At 39.0% G+C, this 18,297-nt stretch overlaps 1 protein-coding gene across 2 annotated transcripts; it reads left to right on the forward strand.

Annotated features, from left to right (window-relative positions):
• Positions 1–1,868: 1,868 nt before the first annotated feature.
• On the forward strand, positions 1,869–17,835 carry TENT5C (terminal nucleotidyltransferase 5C). Of its 2 annotated transcripts, none has more exons than XM_053705765.1 (2): positions 1,869–1,931; positions 11,459–17,835. In XM_053705765.1, exon 2 carries the CDS (start codon positions 11,483–11,485, stop codon positions 12,659–12,661), a length of 1,179 nt encoding a protein of 392 aa, XP_053561740.1. In that variant the 5' UTR covers positions 1,869–1,931; positions 11,459–11,482; the 3' UTR covers positions 12,662–17,835. The 2 variants fall into 2 exon arrangements, with proteins under 2 accessions (XP_053561740.1, XP_053561741.1); XM_053705766.1 differs by lacking the exon at positions 1,869–1,931 and adding an exon at positions 10,951–11,069.
• The last annotated feature ends 462 nt before the right edge of the window (positions 17,836–18,297 follow it).

Consider the following 18,297-nt stretch of genomic DNA (forward strand, 5'->3'; position numbering starts at 1 on the left):
TATTAATTATTACTATTACATATTATTATTACTTACATATTACTAATATTATTATTATTATATCATTAGTTTATTATTATTATTATTATTATTACATATTATTATCATTATTATTATTATTATTAATAGTAGTTATTATTATATTATTAGTTATTATTACTATTACATATTATTATTATATTATTAGTTATTATTACTATTACATATTATTATTACATATTATTATATTATTAGTTATTATTACTATTACATATTATTATTACATATAATTATTACATATTATTATATTAGTAGTTATTATTATTATTACATATTATTATTATTAGTAGTAGTAGTTATTATTATTAGTTATTATTACTATTACATATTATTATTACATATTATTATTATATTATTAGTTATTATTACTATTACATATTATTATTATTATTATTACATATTATTATCATTATTATTATTATTATTAATAGTAGTTATTATTATATTATTAGTTATTATTACTATTACATATTATATTATTAGTTATTATTCTATTACATATTATTATTACATATTATTATTATATTATTAGTTATTATTACTATTACATATTATTATTACATATTATTATTATATTATTAGTTATTATTACTATTACATATTATTATTATATTATTAGTTATTATTACTATTACATATTATTATTACATATTATTATATTATTAGTTATTATTACTATTACATATTATTATTATATTATTAGTTATTATTACTATTACATATTATTATTACATATTATTATATTAGTAGTTATTATTACTATTACATATTATTATTATATTATTAGTTATTATTACTATTACATATTATTATTACATATTATTATTACATATTATTATATTAGTAGTTATTATTATTATTACATATTATTATTATATTATTAGTTATTATTACTATTACATATTATTATTACATATTATTATATTATTAGTTATTATTACTATTACATATTATTATTATATTATTAGTTATTATTACTATTACATATTATTATTACATATTATTATATTAGTAGTTATTATTACTATTACATATTATTATTATATTATTAGTTATTATTACTATTACATATTATTATTACATATTATTATTACATATTATTATATTAGTAGTTATTATTATTATTACATATTATTATTACATATTATTATTATATTATTAGTTATTATTACTATTACATATTATTATTACATATTATTATTATATTATTAGTTATTATTACTATTACATATTATTATTACATATTATTATTACATATTATTATATTAGTAGTTATTATTATTACATATTATTATTATTATTAGTAGTTATTATTATTAGTTATTATTACTATTACATATTATTATTACATATTATTATTATATTATTATTATATTATTAGTTATTATTACTATTACATATTATTATATTTATAGGCCATTTGCCCTATAACAAGTTACTCTGCAGTCGTCACCTCTCCGTTCACACGCAGCTAGTATAGAGGTTAGATAGCGCCCCGCCTACTGCATAACGTCTCCTAGTAACCATTCATCGCAGACAGCCAATCACACAGCCTATAAACCGTGGCGTAATGATCTCACAATATAGTTACTCAGGTCAAAAAGTTCCCAGGAGCAGCGGGTCACCTGTGGGGACATACGCCGGGATAGCCTCTGCTGTCGTTTGTCACTCTTCAGTCGGCCCCCACTCACGTTATAATCCTGTGGCCCGGGCACCTTGTGTAGTATCCAGTAAATGAGCGGCGGAAGGACACCCCATGCTATGACGGTGAGGTGACGTGTCAGTATAAATAAGCAGCTAGCGCTCAGCCTGTAGTCAGTTAGCTTTAGCTGGAGTCTCATTTAGTTATCGGTACTTGGCATCCTGCGTCCGTGATTGACTTGACAGTCCAGGTGAGTGTGAGAGCTTTCTGTGCGGGGTGGTAACTAATATTAACCTCTTGGTGCCTGCTAGTGAGGCACAGCACCCTCTGGTCACCAGGGTGTTAATACAAAGTTTTTTGTTCTGAGGTTTAACTTTATGTAGTGTAGAGCTGTGCAGGTCCCACAGGCTTGAGCGTATTGCACTTTTTTTTTTTGTTAGTAACAAACTTTTTTTTTTCTAGATAAAAGAAGCATAGGTTAACCTTTTATCAGCACCTACCAGGTTAGTTACTTGGGTGTATATATAACAAGAGGAGCATATGTATATAGTCTGATCTAGTCCTATAAAGCAGTGGTACTGACTTGCTGTCAGAATAACCATATGGAGCCTGCAGTCAGTGTCCCTAGTGCTGGATACTTGCTCTAGGCTAGTGAGAAATTGTAGCAGATGGCTAATAAAGGGGTCATTTTGTTTAACATTTAGTGACTTAATGTCCCACATCAATCTATTTCTGACTTCTGCTGGTGAAGCCCCCACCTGTGATTACCTTGTTCAGGGGACTTATCTCTTTCACTGGCTTTTTATAACCCCCATAATAAACTGAGATGTGTGCCAGAGCTTGTCTCACATGCACTTATTGGCTGATGGGATACTGAGATTGCTTTGCTTGTGCATAAGTGATGAGCTCTGGTCTATAGTAAATCTGCTGTGACATCTGCACATGCATCAGTGACCTCTTCTCCAGCTACTGAGCAGTCTGGAATTAAACCTGCTCTTAGTTGGGTGGAAATGTTTCTAAAAGGACAATATTTAGTCTGTAACTAAGCAGTGACAGGAGGGGACAGAAATGTGATGTGACAAATTTTCTGACTGGAGGCACGACCAGGTTGTAAGCTGACAAAGCCTTTCCTTCAGGCGACTGACTTTAAATAGGTTAGTTTTGTGACCTACTTTAAAATGAGACCAGTTTGTTCCTTGATGATGATTTGGAGAGATTTACACTTTTTATAATTTGTGACTCATTGGATATTCCAGATGTTAAACCAGGGGGCTGCCGCAGTCTGACTAATGACCTTTTAATCTGAATATTTGACGATTGTTTCTACCACATGACATTAAAGGGATATGAGATGTTTTCTTGTGATTCAGACATAATATGCCATTTTTAAAAAGTTCCCAATTTACTTCTGTTATTGAAGTTGCTTCATTCCCATGATATTGATATCCCATGAAGATACCTAGGTAGCATCTAGAGCACTACATGGCAGGAAATAGTGCTGCTATCTAGTGGTCTTGCAGAACTGCTGCCAAATAGTGTTCCAGAAATGGTCCTGCTCCTTGGCATATGCCCCTACTGTCTGACATACCAAGTCAATTTGCTGTTATCTTAAAATTGTAAGCCCTATCTGGATTATGAGAGTATGGGTTTCATATTCCTTTAAAAGGATCTATATCTAATCTCTCAATTATTCTTATGTATTGTAACTGCATAAACAGCAACATGTAAAACAGTCTAAATGCATTGACACTACGTGTTGCAGTTTTTAGTTGGCACCACACTCTTAACCACTTATTTGCAGGAGTCAGACTGGATTTACTAAAATGATTACCCCCTGTTGCCAAACCATGTGTAGTTTTACAATCCCCTGCTGATGGCCCATAGGGACAGATATGTAGCAGGGCTGGACTTATGCACTTACAATTCTCAGAATGGTGATAGCTTGGGCAGGGAGCTGCCACACTTCATCATTTTCAGTTAACCACTTATGGACTAGTGATGTACCCTGTACGTTTTGGCTGTTAAGGTGTTAAAAGGATTAAAGTCAAAATTAAATTTGCATGGTTCAGTGGATGTTATTAAATAAAATGTACCTCTATTTGCTTGATCTCTGGTATCTTGACACGCATACATTGGTAGGCAGCAATGTACTGCAGGGAACTAGCTGCTGATCAGTGGCAGGACCTATATGCTTGACATTTGCTCAGCTAGCTCCCAGTATTTTATTACTGCTCCTTAAACTGATACCAAGAGAATTAAGTAAACTATAAATTTGCTATTGCGTGCCCTTTCTAAGACTTAAACAGGGCACGCAATAAAGCAAATTTATAGTTTACTTCTATTATCAAATTTGCCCATCACTGAAGTCCTCAAATTCTTTAATTGCATTACAAGCAGGATACGTAACGTTTAGGTACGGCAGCTGCACATATGCAATAAGCTTTAGTGTAGAAACCCTGAAGTGTTGCACTATATCAAGTTAGACAGGACTGGTTACTAAATGTCTGATCTGTTAGGGTGCAGACCAGTAATTGCTCCTGTGATGCGTTACTTCCCCTCTCCCTGTTTGGGGCTGTTAGGATGCAGGCCAGTAATTGCTCCTGTGATGCGTTACTTTCCCTGTCTGGGGCTGTTAGGGTGCAGGCCAGTAATTGCTCCTGTGATGCATTACTTCCCCTCTGCCTGGCTGGGGCTGTTAGGGTGCAGACCAGTAATTGCTCCTGTGATGCGTTACTTCCCCTCTCCCTGTCTGGGGCTGTTAGGGTGCAGGCCAGTAATTGCTCCTGTGATGCATTACTTCCCCTCTGCCTGGCTGGGGCTGTTAGGGTGCAGGCCAGTAATTGCTCCTGTGATACATTACTTCCCCTCTGGCTGGGGCTGTTAGGGTGCAGGCCAGTAATTGCTCCTGTGATGCATTACTTCCCCTCTGGCTGGCTGGGGCTGTTAGGGTGCAGACCAGTAATTGCTCCTGTGATACGTTACTTCCTTTCTGCCTGGCTGGGGCTGTTAGGGTGCAGACCAGTAATTGCTCCTGTGATACATTACTTCCCCTCTGGCTGGGGCTGTTAGGGTGCAGGCCAGTAATTGCTCCTGTGATGCATTACTTCCCCTCTGCCTGGCTGGGGCTGTTAGGGTGCAGACCAGTAATTGCTCCTGTGATACATTACTTCCCCTCTGGCTGGGGCTGTTAGGGTGCAGACCAGTAATTGCTCCTGTGATGCGTTACTTCCCCTCTGGCTGGGGCTGTTAGGGTGCAGACCAGTAATTGCTCCTGTGATGCGTTACTTCCCCTCTGCCTGCCTGGGGCTGTTAGGGTGCAGACCAGTAATTGCTCCTGTGATACGTTACTTCCCCTCTGCCTGGGGCTGTTAGGGTGCAGACCAGTAATTGCTCCTGTAATAAGTTGCTTTCCCCTCTGCCTGGCTGGGACTGCCAGGTATTCAAACAATGGTCTTCCAGCTGCTGGGGAGCACCTTGCCCTTATTAGCAGAGGCCAGGAAGGCTGGCATCCTGCCACACTATATATAGCTGGCTTCCCTCACTCGTGTAATGCTGCAATAGAAACCTTCACTGTGCACCTATTGCCTTGTGCAGGCTCACTGTGTGCTGTATGTGGGGACAAAAGCAGTAACACTTGACAAGTGTAAAACTGAGCAGCGTCAGTAACTTTGTTTCCCCTTGTGGCAGAGATGAGACTTATTGTGCTGGAATATGATGCAGTGTATATAGCAAGTCCTGTGGCACTAGTGTCTTCTCTATATGGGTTATATATTAATGCCAGTGTGCTGCAGAGGGGTCTCGCTGACTGGTGGCATAGGGCGTCACACTGCTGGTATTTGCTGATGCAGTGTATATAGCAAGTCCTGTGTGGCAGTGTCTTCTCTATATGGGTTATATAGTAATGCCAGTGTGCTGCAGAGGGGTCTCACTGACTGGTGGCATTGGGCGTCACACTGCTGGTATTTGCTGATGCAGTGTATATAGCAAGTCCTGTGTGGCACTAGTGTCTTCTCTATATGGGTTATATAGTAATGCCAGTGTGCTGCAGTGGGGTCTCGCTGACTGGTGGCATAGGGCCGGGCGTCACACTGCTGTTATTTGCTGATGCAGTTTGCTCAGTCATCGTGCTGCTTTCGGCCCTGCTGCACTAAGGTAGTAGTGCTGTTTAGTGACCAACTCTGTAGTTTGTTACCAGTAGGGATCTATACAACATCTGCTTATTGGAACAAGAAGTGACAGAGGTGCCACAAACTCTCCTGAAGGAGATTCTTGCTGTTCAAATGATCTTTAGTTACAGAGCTGATGCGCTTACTGGGGCACAAAGAAAGTGGAGTCCCCATGTGGTCCCTCACAACTCAGTTGATGCTCTGAGTAAATCGTTAATGGCTTTTTAACTCTGTGCCTTTATCACCTGTTAGGCTGCAAAGTATTTGTAAAATGGATTTTCTGAGAGCAGAGGTTTTGCCCACCAATAGCAGATATATATTTTTCTTCGCAATCGGCCATTAAGGACCACTTTTAACAAACATGCACTTCTGTCTGCATAAAATAAAGTTACATCGGTTTATTAATACAAACCTATATTACACAAGTTTTTATATATAATGAATCTTTTTGTTGTGACCTTTTTTAGTTTGTTCCTTTTAACAAATGGCATTAGTGAGTTAAATACATTAATCCTACAGTGCCAGCATATTGTGTGTGTGAACATCTGTTAGCCCTGTGCTGACGTAGACGCTGTGCAGCAAGATACTCGGAAAGCAGCTGGCTATAGTGCAGTTGCACCAGGTGGCCGGTTTCAGTGTTGCGGGCGGGATTTGCCTTTCCTCTAATACTCTTCATTCACAATACAGTAAAAATGGTTCCCAGGATCTCCAGATGGGCACAAGATCACATGCCAGATCCCACTCATCTGCTGCATTAAATAGGAATGACTTTACAAGCTTGTACACAGGGGTGGGCAATATTGCTGTAACTAGGTAGCCTGGGCTAAAACATAGCTTGCTGCTTTATGGCTGTGTTTATCCCCCCCTCCTAAAAAGGGAATGTTCTGCATAAGATTACTTTATACATGGTGGGCTTCACACTGATGCATATTCCCAGGACAGAAGCAGCTGCTGTGCAGAGTCCTGTCATGAAGCTCTGTAAATGATTTAATGACAGTGTACAGGTTCCTGTGCTGTACTGCTAGGGTGTCATATAGGCCAAAAGTACTGCAAAACACCAGCTGGCTGCCCTGATATCTCCCCAAATATGTAACTGTTGTACCAGCAAATGAACTAGTCTTAATGAGTGGCTCCGTGCCATTTGTCAGAATGGTGAGTCTCAGATGGCATTTCTGGGGCAGCTGGCACAGGTGAGCAATCTGATCATTTATGTAAATTATAACCCCCCCCCCCCCCCATATGTGAGTGGTTTGGACTGGTAACACCCAGTCTTTCCAAACTACCGGACTAAGGACAGTCCTAGTTTGAGTGTCTGAAATAAAGCACAGATAATGTAATGGTGGTTTAGCCAGTTCCCATATTGGCTTGCAGAGCCATTGTTTAAATGAACACAATTTGTGTCTGTATAATGCATTAAAGGGCTAGTAAACAACAATGTTTTTCTTTAAAAAGATAATCCCTTTATTTGCCATTTCCCAGTTTTGCATAACCAACACTTTTATAGAAATATACTTTTTACCTCTGTAATTACCTTGTATCTAAGCCTCTGACTGCCTCCTTATCTCAGATCTCTTGACAGACTTGCATTTCAGCCGATTAGTGCTGACTCTTAAAGGGACTCTAAACCTAAAAAAAATTATTTCATGATTCAGATAGAGAATACAATTTCAAACAACATTACAACTTACTTCTATGATCTAATTGGCTTCATTCTTTAGATGTCCTTTGTTGAAGAAATAGCAACGTATACCGTGAGCCCATCACACGAGGCATCTATGTGCAGCCACCGAGCCTAGCTAGATATGTTTTTCAGCAAAGAATATAAATAGAATGAAGCAAATTGGATAATATAGTTATATTAGAAAGTTGTTTAAAATTACACGCTCTTTATAAATCGAGAGAATAATATTGGGTTTCATATCCCTTTAAATAACTTAACATGCATGAGCAGTTTTATCTATATGAAACGCATGAACTAATGCCCTCTAGTGTTGAAAAACCCTCAAATGCAGAGGTGGCCTTCAACGGCTTAGAAATTAGCATATGAGCCTACCTCTAACTTTTAATTAATAATATGAGAACAAAGCAAATTTGATAAAAGTAAATTATAAAGTTGCTTAAAATTTACCCTATCTGAATCATGATGGGGTTTTTTTTAAAAAAAAAAAATTGGACTTTACTATCCCTTTAAATGGCTGTGTGGGAGTTGACAGATTGCTCACCTGCTGATTCATCAGATACCTGCATGTTTTTTTTTTTTTGGGCTTCATGCCTTTAAGGTTTATCCTACATGATGATCATATTGGGATTTAAATGCCCTAGACTGTTTCTGTCCGTGCTTTGGTGTAAACATCATACGCTTCCAATAATACGCTGAGGATCAAGGATGGCAGTGCTGTAGATCACTACTTCTGGGTCTGTCCAGTAGTTCTAGGAGAGCTTCCCTGCTGGTCTCACCAGACCTAGAAAAGGAATGTACCCCCTAGCATGGAGGTCATATCTATCTCAGAAGTATGCAGTCATTTGCCTAGCTGATGCAAACTGCTGTTTCATTAGCAATAAACTGCTTTACAGCTGAGTTCAGAGCCGACTGTTAACTGGCTAGGTGCAGACAGCTGTCCGGTGTCAGGGTAACAACCTTACATAAGGCCTCTTGCAACCTGATGCACTATAGCTGAGTTGTGCAATGCCACTTAATATGGCTGTGAAACCTTGGCCTGTTACCTACTGCGGGGGCCGTTAGTGCTGATAAAGACCAGCTACCTGGGAGAACGAGCTGCAGGAACAGCTGTCATGGGCTCCTCCAGTGTCTAATAAAGGTTTTATTTAACCTGACATGGTGCAGCTCCCTCACTAGATCAGTGTGTTCACATGATTTTGTGTGGATCTCTTGGGTTGAAGCGCTGTGGCCACCAAAGGGTTTAAACAAGGGGAGCATAGAACTTGGCTCTGTATTGGCCCTCTTTTTATTAAATTATGACATGAGCATTTAATTTACAAATTCCTGTTGGTCTGAACATTAGGCACAAGAGTCTCAGAGGTTTTTGTCCTTATCTGCACAATCCTAATGACTGTTTTGGTCATTGTGCCAGGCTCAGACCTGTGCAGACTTGTTGCTCAGGCTGGAACAGGGACATGTGGGACAATCTGCATATGTATTGACCCATTGCTGGCCAAGGAAGGGTTAAGGAGCAAGCTCTGAATAGAATCCAGTCACTAAATGTATTTTGCACTGCTGTAAGTACTGCATGCAAGATCAATGGGTTTTGTGGCCTTTAACAGTCAGTAAAATTAGCATTGTTGTGCAGACTGAGCATAGATGTGCCTCATTAGAGGAAGATAAATTGTCTAGTGCAGGGGATCATGTTGCAGGGTCATATGATGCACTACATGTGGGCTTTATAGTTTTACTAATTAAAACTTAATATATATTATATTACTACACAGTAGAATTGTAATAACATAATGCCCCTTTAACTCGTCTCCATAAGGAGAGTCCTTTGGGTGCCCCAGCCTGGATCCAGGCACCGTGAGTTTGTTACATATGTGTCATGGTACATTACGTCTTGTGAACTAATGATAGCTGTCTCTGTAGTAAACTGATATCCTGTCTCTTTATATAGCTCTTCACGCTAACCTACTGCTGGCTGAGTCCTGGATTAGTTCAGTTTTAGTGTCAGGCTGTATAAGCCTGTGCTTACTACATGACCGAATGTAGACACTACGTGCCTGTTAGTCATGGCTTTCTGACTAGTGGTAGCTCTAATAGTTCTTGCCACAATGTGTTCAGGCTCCTTTTTGCTGCCTTTGTACCTTGTGTTATACAGCCTGGTATTTGCTGTGTATCTTCTAGGGCAACCAGTTTGCTGAAGGCTTCAGTATGAGATATATTTATGTATTTCTAGTTTTTCAAGCATTGACAAACCTACTTACGGCTATAAGTGAGAGCCTTAAAGGGACAGTAAAGTCCAAAAAACTTTCATGGATTAAATAGGGCATGTAATTTTAAACAATTTACTTTCATCACCAATTTGGCTTTGTTCTCTTTTGTTCTGTTTCTATGACAGTGTTGGTTATGCAAAACTGGGGAATGGGTAATAAAGGGATCAGCTTTCTTTTTAAACGACAAATTCTGGTGTTGACTGTCCCTTTAAATGTTAGCGATTTCTACTATTGCACTTGTTCAACTGCTTTACTAAATCTACAAAGGGTTAATCCCACCACCGCAGATTTTTTTTTTTTTTTTTTTTTTTTTTTTGTGGGGGGGGTTTAAGCAATGCAGAACTGGGACATAGCTGACCCATCTGAGTTAATCACAAGATGCAGCCAGCATCAATAAGTAGAAGTGCGTTAGTATTCTGGAGCTGGGGTTAAGTGCATAGACAGTGTTTCAGTATTGCACAGTTTAATAATTTCTTGCATAACACATTAGCCAGTCTTGTGTACTTTTAGCATTAGACGGCCGTGTTCTGCTGCGACTACAGCTGAGTAAATTCTGCAATAAGCATGTGGTCTTCAAGCTCACCAGAGTTCAGTGGGGCATACAGTAGAGCTGCTTTTTGTCTAACAGTAACCTGTGCTGCCCAGTTATAAACAAATGTTTAGCAGACAAACTACATGTATCTAAAATGTGAATTTGACCTTTCTGTGCAGCTGCTATAACAGACACGAGGCAGTAATGCAAATAACTATTTACTACATACACTGGTTGTACCATTATTTATAAATGGCCTTTAATAGGGGGTAAAGCCTCTTCGTGGCCTAAATAATGCTTACAGCCTACAACCTTGGTGCAACTTTGGGTTTGAACCCAGGATGTACTTTGAAAACGTCCTCCTTTTAAAAGGAACATTGCTGTGTAATTGACAGTGTTGGCTCATATTACTTGTTGGGAGACGGTAATAAAGTACTTTGCCTGGGTCTGTAGACTGGTTTCTAAGCACAAGTTGTCCTAGATGTTCCTGTTTAATTTTAGTGTAATGCAAGAGGCTCCCATATGGTACCACAATTGTAGAGGGGCCCCAACATAACCACTTACCCGATCAGCCCTTCCCCACTCCTAAAATCATGTCAAACAGAAGGTGTACACTCCTGCTGCTCATTGCCCACCATAACCTCTCAGGGCTGAGTGAAGGTAGCAGTGTCTATATTCAGTTTAAGTAATCTGTGTGGCTTCTGATTTGCTGTACTCAGTGTGTAGTGATACAAATAATCACAAACTGGTAGGTATCAGAGTTCTCCCAGGAACTTTTTTTTTTTAAATTTCAAAAGCACAAAGTATTGCTGTCCCATCTGACTATCATAATGCCAATTGGCTTGCAACATTTATGTGGATAATTTTTAAGCTGATAACCACAATGCATTTAATAGGCAGCTTAATCCTTAGAACATGAACTTTATTCTGCATACATGTAGATATCCTGTAGTAGTTGGACATTTTAGACATTCTTTTAAAGTGATTGCACAGTTAATATTGGCAAACCCTCTCTAAAATGACCAAGGGCTTTAACTATGTGTTGGTCTTAACCACTCTAGAAAAAGTGCTTATATATCTTGTAAGAAGACGCTTAGTCTCCTGAATAATACTAACTTTAATTCTCTTCCTCCATAGTGTACTGGAGCAGAACCCTTTACTATGGCAGACAAAGGAGAAAGCAGTGACAGATCTTCAAAAGCCCGCAGTGTTCTAACGTGGGAGCAAGTCAGTCGCTTAAACAGCTTCCTCACAGAGGTGGTGCCTATTCATGGACGTGGCAACTTCCCCACACTGGAAATCACCCTGAAGGACATAGTGCAGATGGCACGTAGCCGTCTGGAAGCGGCAGGAATCAAAGTACGTGATGTCAGGCTCAATGGCTCTGCAGCTAGTCATGTACTGGTGAAAGACAATGGCCTGGGCTATAAGGACTTGGACCTCATCTTTGGTATCACTTTATCATCTGAGGCGGAGTTCCAGCTTGTTAAAGATGTAGTCATTGGTTTGCTTTTAAACTTCTTGCCTGAAGGTGTAAACAAAGAGAAAATCAGCCCACTGACTCTCAAAGAAGCTTATGTCCAGAAACTAGTAAAGGTCTTCACAGACACTGACCGGTGGAGCTTGATATCGCTGTCCAACAAAGATGGGAGAAACATTGAGCTGAAGTTTGTCAACTCTATCCGCCGCCAGTTTGAGTTTAGTGTGGACTCCTTCCAAATTGTGCTAGACTCCCTGCTGTTTTACCATGACTGCTCAGAGAATCCCATGTCAGAACACTTTCACCCAACTGTTATTGGAGAGAGTATGTATGGGGATTTTGAGGATTCTCTGAACCATCTCCGTCACAAGCTTATTGCTACAAAAAATCCAGAGGAGATCAGAGGAGGGGGTCTCATGAAATACAGTAACTTGCTTGTCCGGGACTTTAAGCCAGCAGACAAGGAGCAGATAAAATCCCTGGAACGTTACATGTGCTCCCGCTTCTTTATAGACTTCTCTGACATCTTTGAACAGCAGCGAAAGTTGGAGTCTTATCTCCAAAATCATTTTATGGGTGAAGAAAAAAGCAAATATGACTATCTGATGATCCTGAGGAGGGTTGTTAACGAGAGCACAGTCTGTCTTATGGGTCACGAACGTAGGCAGACTCTCAATCTCATCTCTCTGCTGGCCTTACGTGTGTTAGCAGAGCAGAACATTATTCCCAACGCAACAAATGTCACCTGTTATTACCAGCCAGCACCTTACGTCAGTGATGCCAACTTCAGTAATTACTACATTGCCAACACCGCAGTTTCCTACAGCCAGTCTTATCCTACATGGTTACCCTGTAGTTAAATAGCACTTGTATGGACCATGTGGAAGCTTGTTTGACTTTTTTCGAATTAAGCACTTGGCTTCCCAGTAAATCTCTGGCACCTGATAGTTCAGCTTTGTGGTGACTTATTTTTTTTTTTTTTATATATATATTTTTCCACCACTCTAAAGCGGACCTATAAGTCCCCCATACTCTGGTCCTTTATCTCTACGAACCTTGTGGCCCTTCTGGACATCCCAGTATGTTAATGTTGGGTCAGTTACTCACAAAGTGCTGTAGCAGTTACGCTCAGGTTCTATGTTTTAATGTCCTTGTTGTGATACCTTTGCTGTTTAACAAATAGCCGCGGTGAGCGGTATCTGTATTCTGATGTCTGCAGGGCAGAATCAGGCTCCAGCTGCAGAGGAGTTAAATCATCAGGTGACTCTTAAGAGTCTGGTATTAACACTTGGTGGTACATACATTATGTGACTTGATCCTAATATTGGTGGGGTATAGGTCAAATGTAAAGGCTGGAAACTTTTCACTCCTTAATGGGGTTTGGAAGCTTTGCAACATGGTCCATTTGAGGCCTTTGGGTTAAATTAATTTAAAAAACAAAAAAATTAAAAAAAAAAAACTTAAAAAAAAAATATATATATTGAAAATAAAAATGTGAATTTTTTTGCGTTATTTATTGTAAGGATAACTTAACAAAATACACCCAGAAACAGTATAAAAACAAAAAGCAAAAAATATGTTACAAAAGTGTTAATTTTGTGTGACTTGTGGTGAGGGGATAATGTTAGTGCTGGAATCTTATAAGCAGAGTTTTCTTTTGTAAGTAACGGGTAAATATTTATGTTCTAGTTATGAATGTGCTGGTATTAGCGGGGTTAGCATTGTGTGCTTAGTTATAGGGAGGGGATTATATAAGTTTGTTCTGTAACTGCTGTATGACCTCTGTATTATGAGGGGCACATCTGTGAAGCGTCCCTTTTCCTGTTGAAAGCATGTGGGTTACACTGAAGATCTGACTGGCCGGTTCATCTGGTAAAGTGATTTACTTGTAAAAATGTCTGTATTGCAAGTATCTTGCTTTGATAGAATAAAGTGTTGCTATGCTGGGGCATTGAGTTGGTTAATGAGTCAATGTGCAGATTTACTATTGCCAGTGAGTATGTACTACACAAAATACAGAGTTTGTGCTCCAGTTGTAGATCACACAAACCTCCACTCCTAGGACCTGTCTGATTTTAACCCTTGGCTGCAAGGGTCAATGGTGCTGGGGGGGTTATCATGAATGAAAATAAATCATATTTGCCCTGCAAGCCTAACAACCTCAGGTCTAGACCATAACATAAGGCTTCTATGTAGCGTGGGCTATGGCTGGTATCAGCCTAGGTTTATTATACACCAAGCTGTAAATATAGAGTTCTCAATAACTGCACAGAATTCCAAATTGTGATCAGTATTACGCCTAGCTCAAGTGCCTTAACAGACCTTGCAGGGTCTTTTGTCTTTCTCTGAAGACCTATAACTCTGTAGTGCAGCTTTCTGGCCTCTTAAAACACAAGGTGTTTTCAGTAATACACCGCACAATTCCTAAACTGTTATACTGTAATATGCGCATGGGTTGATGCTCGAACTTAAGCAGTTGCTATCAAATCCTTAGTGCTGTAGAGCAAGGCCAAAACGTCTTAACATGTGACCTAGAGCCGTATCAGTGGTGAATCCAAAGAAAGTATGAGACGTCTCATCCGTCTGACTTAACCTTTTTATAGTGCAGGCCTGCGGTATTCTGGCTACACAAGTTACTATCTTGTACAGTGCAAGTACTCTAGTGTTTAGCATCAGTCAGGTTACTATCCTATACTCTGGGGTTAATCAGACTGATGCTAGCTACTAATGACCTGAGTCTCCACAAACCTATTTAAAGGGGCATTAAATGGACTTTGTTATGCATATGAGACTTTTAAAACTTTTTTTTTTTAAACTACATGCTCAATTTGTTATTGACAGATCACTGGATGAGTAGGGAAAACCTTCCATCTTTATCAATGGACATCCAGTGTAATGAAAGCATTAAGAGGGTTAACTTTTGTTTCTAATATGGGGGGGGGGATGTCCATATTACACTGGTGCAGCAAGGAGTTGACACACTAGGGGCAAATGGCATGGGAGCTTGCAGTATGTAGGGGGGCAGTTAAGGGCAGCTGTGATACAAGGGAAAAGCAAACGTCTGTTAGAGCAGCACAGACATGTTTTGCCTCTGGCTTGTACAGGGTTCAAATTTAACATCACCTTTATCTTAACAAGAGCCTGGCACAGCATGTGCCCTCCAGCTCTAGAAGACCTTTACAAACATTAACCGTCTGCATTATGTATAAAGCGTTTTAGGGGACTCGCTGAATTTTTTTTAAGTTCATTAAAAGGTTTTTGCTTAACCTGCCTATGGGCACTGCTTAAATATAAAAAGGGCATTTATGTTAAGTTTCTTGTCAGACTTGTAGCTGTGGGAGTTGTGTTAGCAATTTTATGTTATACCTGTATATTGACATGCTGATCATTTAATATGAATGGTGGGAAAGTATAGAATGCCCCTTTAAACAAATGGCTCACCCAGGGTACAGAGAACCTATGAGCAACAGGTATCGCTTGCTGAGGGTGAGATACAGAACATCAGGGGTTAAACCTCAACACCATTCAGGTAAATACAATTTAACACTCTCTATAAAATCGTATTTTTATCCCCGTACACTTAATGGTAACGCAGCAGCCAGTATCACTGAGTTCTTACCCTCTGTTAACTTCATAGCACTCACGGATTGCTAGAACACTGACCTGTCACATCTCCTCCCCCCCCCCCCTTTTTTTTTTTTTTTCCTTTAGAAAACAATTCCAGACAGGGTGTATTTTGCCTTTAGTGTTTGATAGTTTGCTGTTCTTGGATTTCCCCCCCCCTTCACACAACAGGATGTCTCCCTGGCAGTCATTTGAGTATTTAGGGCTTTGTGTTGCCCTAGCATCAGTGATAACTTCCATTTGTAGTATAACAGTTCTGCTAAGTATATTGATGCTTATGAAAATGTAATGGTTTGGGTTTTTTCAACTATATAAAGTCTTTAAAACTCATAGTTGTAGTGCAGTCTTCCCTTCACCACAACACTATGGAGCTGCCCTAGATGAATAGAGATTACTATTAACCTAATCAGCCCTTAAATTAAGTCTCTTGTGACGTAATCCAGAGCTTAGTGCTGCAAGCAACAGGTGGGTTCTTCATTTATGCATTTTGTACACAAGTGATAAGCCTGTTAGTGCAGTGATCTTTTAAAGATCAGTCTTCTCAGGGAGTATAGAAAGATAGAGAATCTTCTCTCTGACTTCTAAATCAGACCTTACTATGCCAGTTAGTAGGCAAAGGGTCCTACTAGATATCTTTTACCAGCTGTTTACATCTGGAACAGCCAGTGTTCATCTTTCAGAGCTTCCCCCCCCCCCCCAAACTACTATAACTGCATAGTATACTCCAGTTACTTGATTTTATCTGGGGATTGGCTTTCTGAACAAGGAATGTGGGAGGGGGGGGTCTCTACAGCCTACCTGTCTGCACAACTATTCTAGGTTGCTTTTTTTTTTTTTTTTTATTTAATGTTTACGGAAAAATATAGTACAGGTCAATCCCTGACTGTCCTGAGGTTCCTCTGAGCCTGCCCTGTTGCTGGCACAATGTCTGCATGACCTGGTCAGCGTCCCCTTGCACAGACACTTCCCAGGTCAGTGCGTGGTGTGCTTTGTTTAGCTGCACTTACTGGTGCCAAGTTGGATCCACTTCCCCCCCCCTCTGCTCATTCAGCTGTGGCCAATATTCTAACCATGCTGATACAATCACTGTATTGTGATATGCCCATTATGGCCGCATTAACAAATGGATAAGCATGTTGCATCTAGCAGTTACTATTGCAGTGGGAACTCTTGAGGCTGTAAGGTATTAAAATAAACTATAAAACAGGGGTGTTGCTGTAAGCATATGTAGAATAAAGTTGAGACATTGTTCCTGGTAATTGCCAATCCCATAGTTGGAATCGGAGTGCATCCATACCTTCCTAGTCATTAAATGTATTGCTATGTGGATGCCCTCTGCCATTGGATATGTAGGAAAGGAAATCCTTGGACTGGTATAAAAGCTTATGTCAGCCCATGTGGTCAATATCCTAACTATTTAGTACATCTTCAGTCCTAGACTATGGCATAAAGGGACACTGAACCCAAAATGTTTCTTCCGTGATTCAGAGAGCATGCAACTTTCTAATTTACTCCTATTAATATTTTTCTTTCTCTTGCTATCTTTATTTGAAAAAGGCATCTAAGCTTTCGTTCAGAACTCTGGACAGCACTTTTTTTTTTTTATTGTTGGATGAATTTATCAACCGATCGGCAAGGACAACCCAGGTTGGTCACCAAAATGGGCTGGCATCTAAACTTTCTTTCTTGCATTTCAAATAAAGATGCTAAGAGAATGAAGAAAATGTGATAATAGGAATAAATTAGAAAGTTGCTTAGAATTTCATGCTCTATCTGAATCGTGAAATTTTTTGGGTTCAGTGTCACTAACGCTAGAATTGTGTTAAGGTATAATGTTCACTCTTTGGTTGCCAGAGGGATGGGACCAAACACTTTCTCTCAGCAAAAGTCTTGAGTAAAAGGTCTCAGTATCATACTGCTTGTATAAGAGCAATAGGCGAGGCTTCTTGAGGAGTATTTGCAATAATGCTACATGCACCATGTTTAGGAGTTCTGATTTACACCACTAAATGTTTGTTCATAAACCATGTTTAAACTATGCAAAATCTTTATTGCATGAAAACTAAAGCAACGTTAAGTTTAGGATTTAACCCTAAAACGTCTGTCTAGTGCTGTCACATGGCTGCTCCTTGAAGTTTTGTGTGACTATTGTAATGAGTTCAGGGACAGGCTGTGACACTATTGGTGGTTACCATGGGCATGCACCATTCCATGGCTAAACCCCATCTGAGTTGCTGCTGCACTCGTCGGGGGTGAAATGTTTGATATGATGAAGCCTTTATCAGTTGAAATAAATTTTGTTCTGTTAAATTCTTTTTCTTTAAATGCAAATATTGTTGCAAACTTTCATGTGAAAAGTAAATATTTTGTGTTATTGACAGGGGAAAAATAAAGATTTATTTTAAAATTCTGCTTTGTAGTGTCTCTTTAAAATGAATATTGTGACTACTCATGTTAGACCAAAGACCAAATTGTGTAGCCCCTCCACAAGCAGAGTCTGACTGCAGCTAAACATAAAGGGACTGTCTAAAATTAAACTTTCATGATTCAGATAGGGAGTGCAATTAAATTTTTTTTTTTTTTTTTTTTAATTTCTTGGTATTTGACAGCTCAACCTAGACTCGTACGCTAATTTCCAAGCCTTTGAAGGCCGTATCTTATCTCGGTGCATTTTGAGTTTCACAGCTAGGCAGTGCTAGTTAATGTGACATACAGTTGTAATCAAAATTATTTCAACCTCCATTGCAAATCCTAGGTTTTAATCAATTTAGACTTTCAGCTGTTTGCACTGAACAAATCAAACAAAAGCAATATAAATGCCTCAACACAACCAATGCTTCACATGGTTCCCCAAACTCAACTTTTAATGAAT

Source organism: Bombina bombina, chromosome 3 (genome assembly GCF_027579735.1).
Source record: "Bombina bombina isolate aBomBom1 chromosome 3, aBomBom1.pri, whole genome shotgun sequence".
Lineage (NCBI taxonomy): Eukaryota > Metazoa > Chordata > Amphibia > Anura > Bombinatoridae > Bombina > Bombina bombina.

Excerpts from the sequence above, each read along its gene's own strand:
- TENT5C (XM_053705765.1), top strand. The coding sequence starts at position 11,483 with ATGGCAGACAAAGGAGAAAGCAGTGACAGATCTTCAAAAGCCCGCAGT.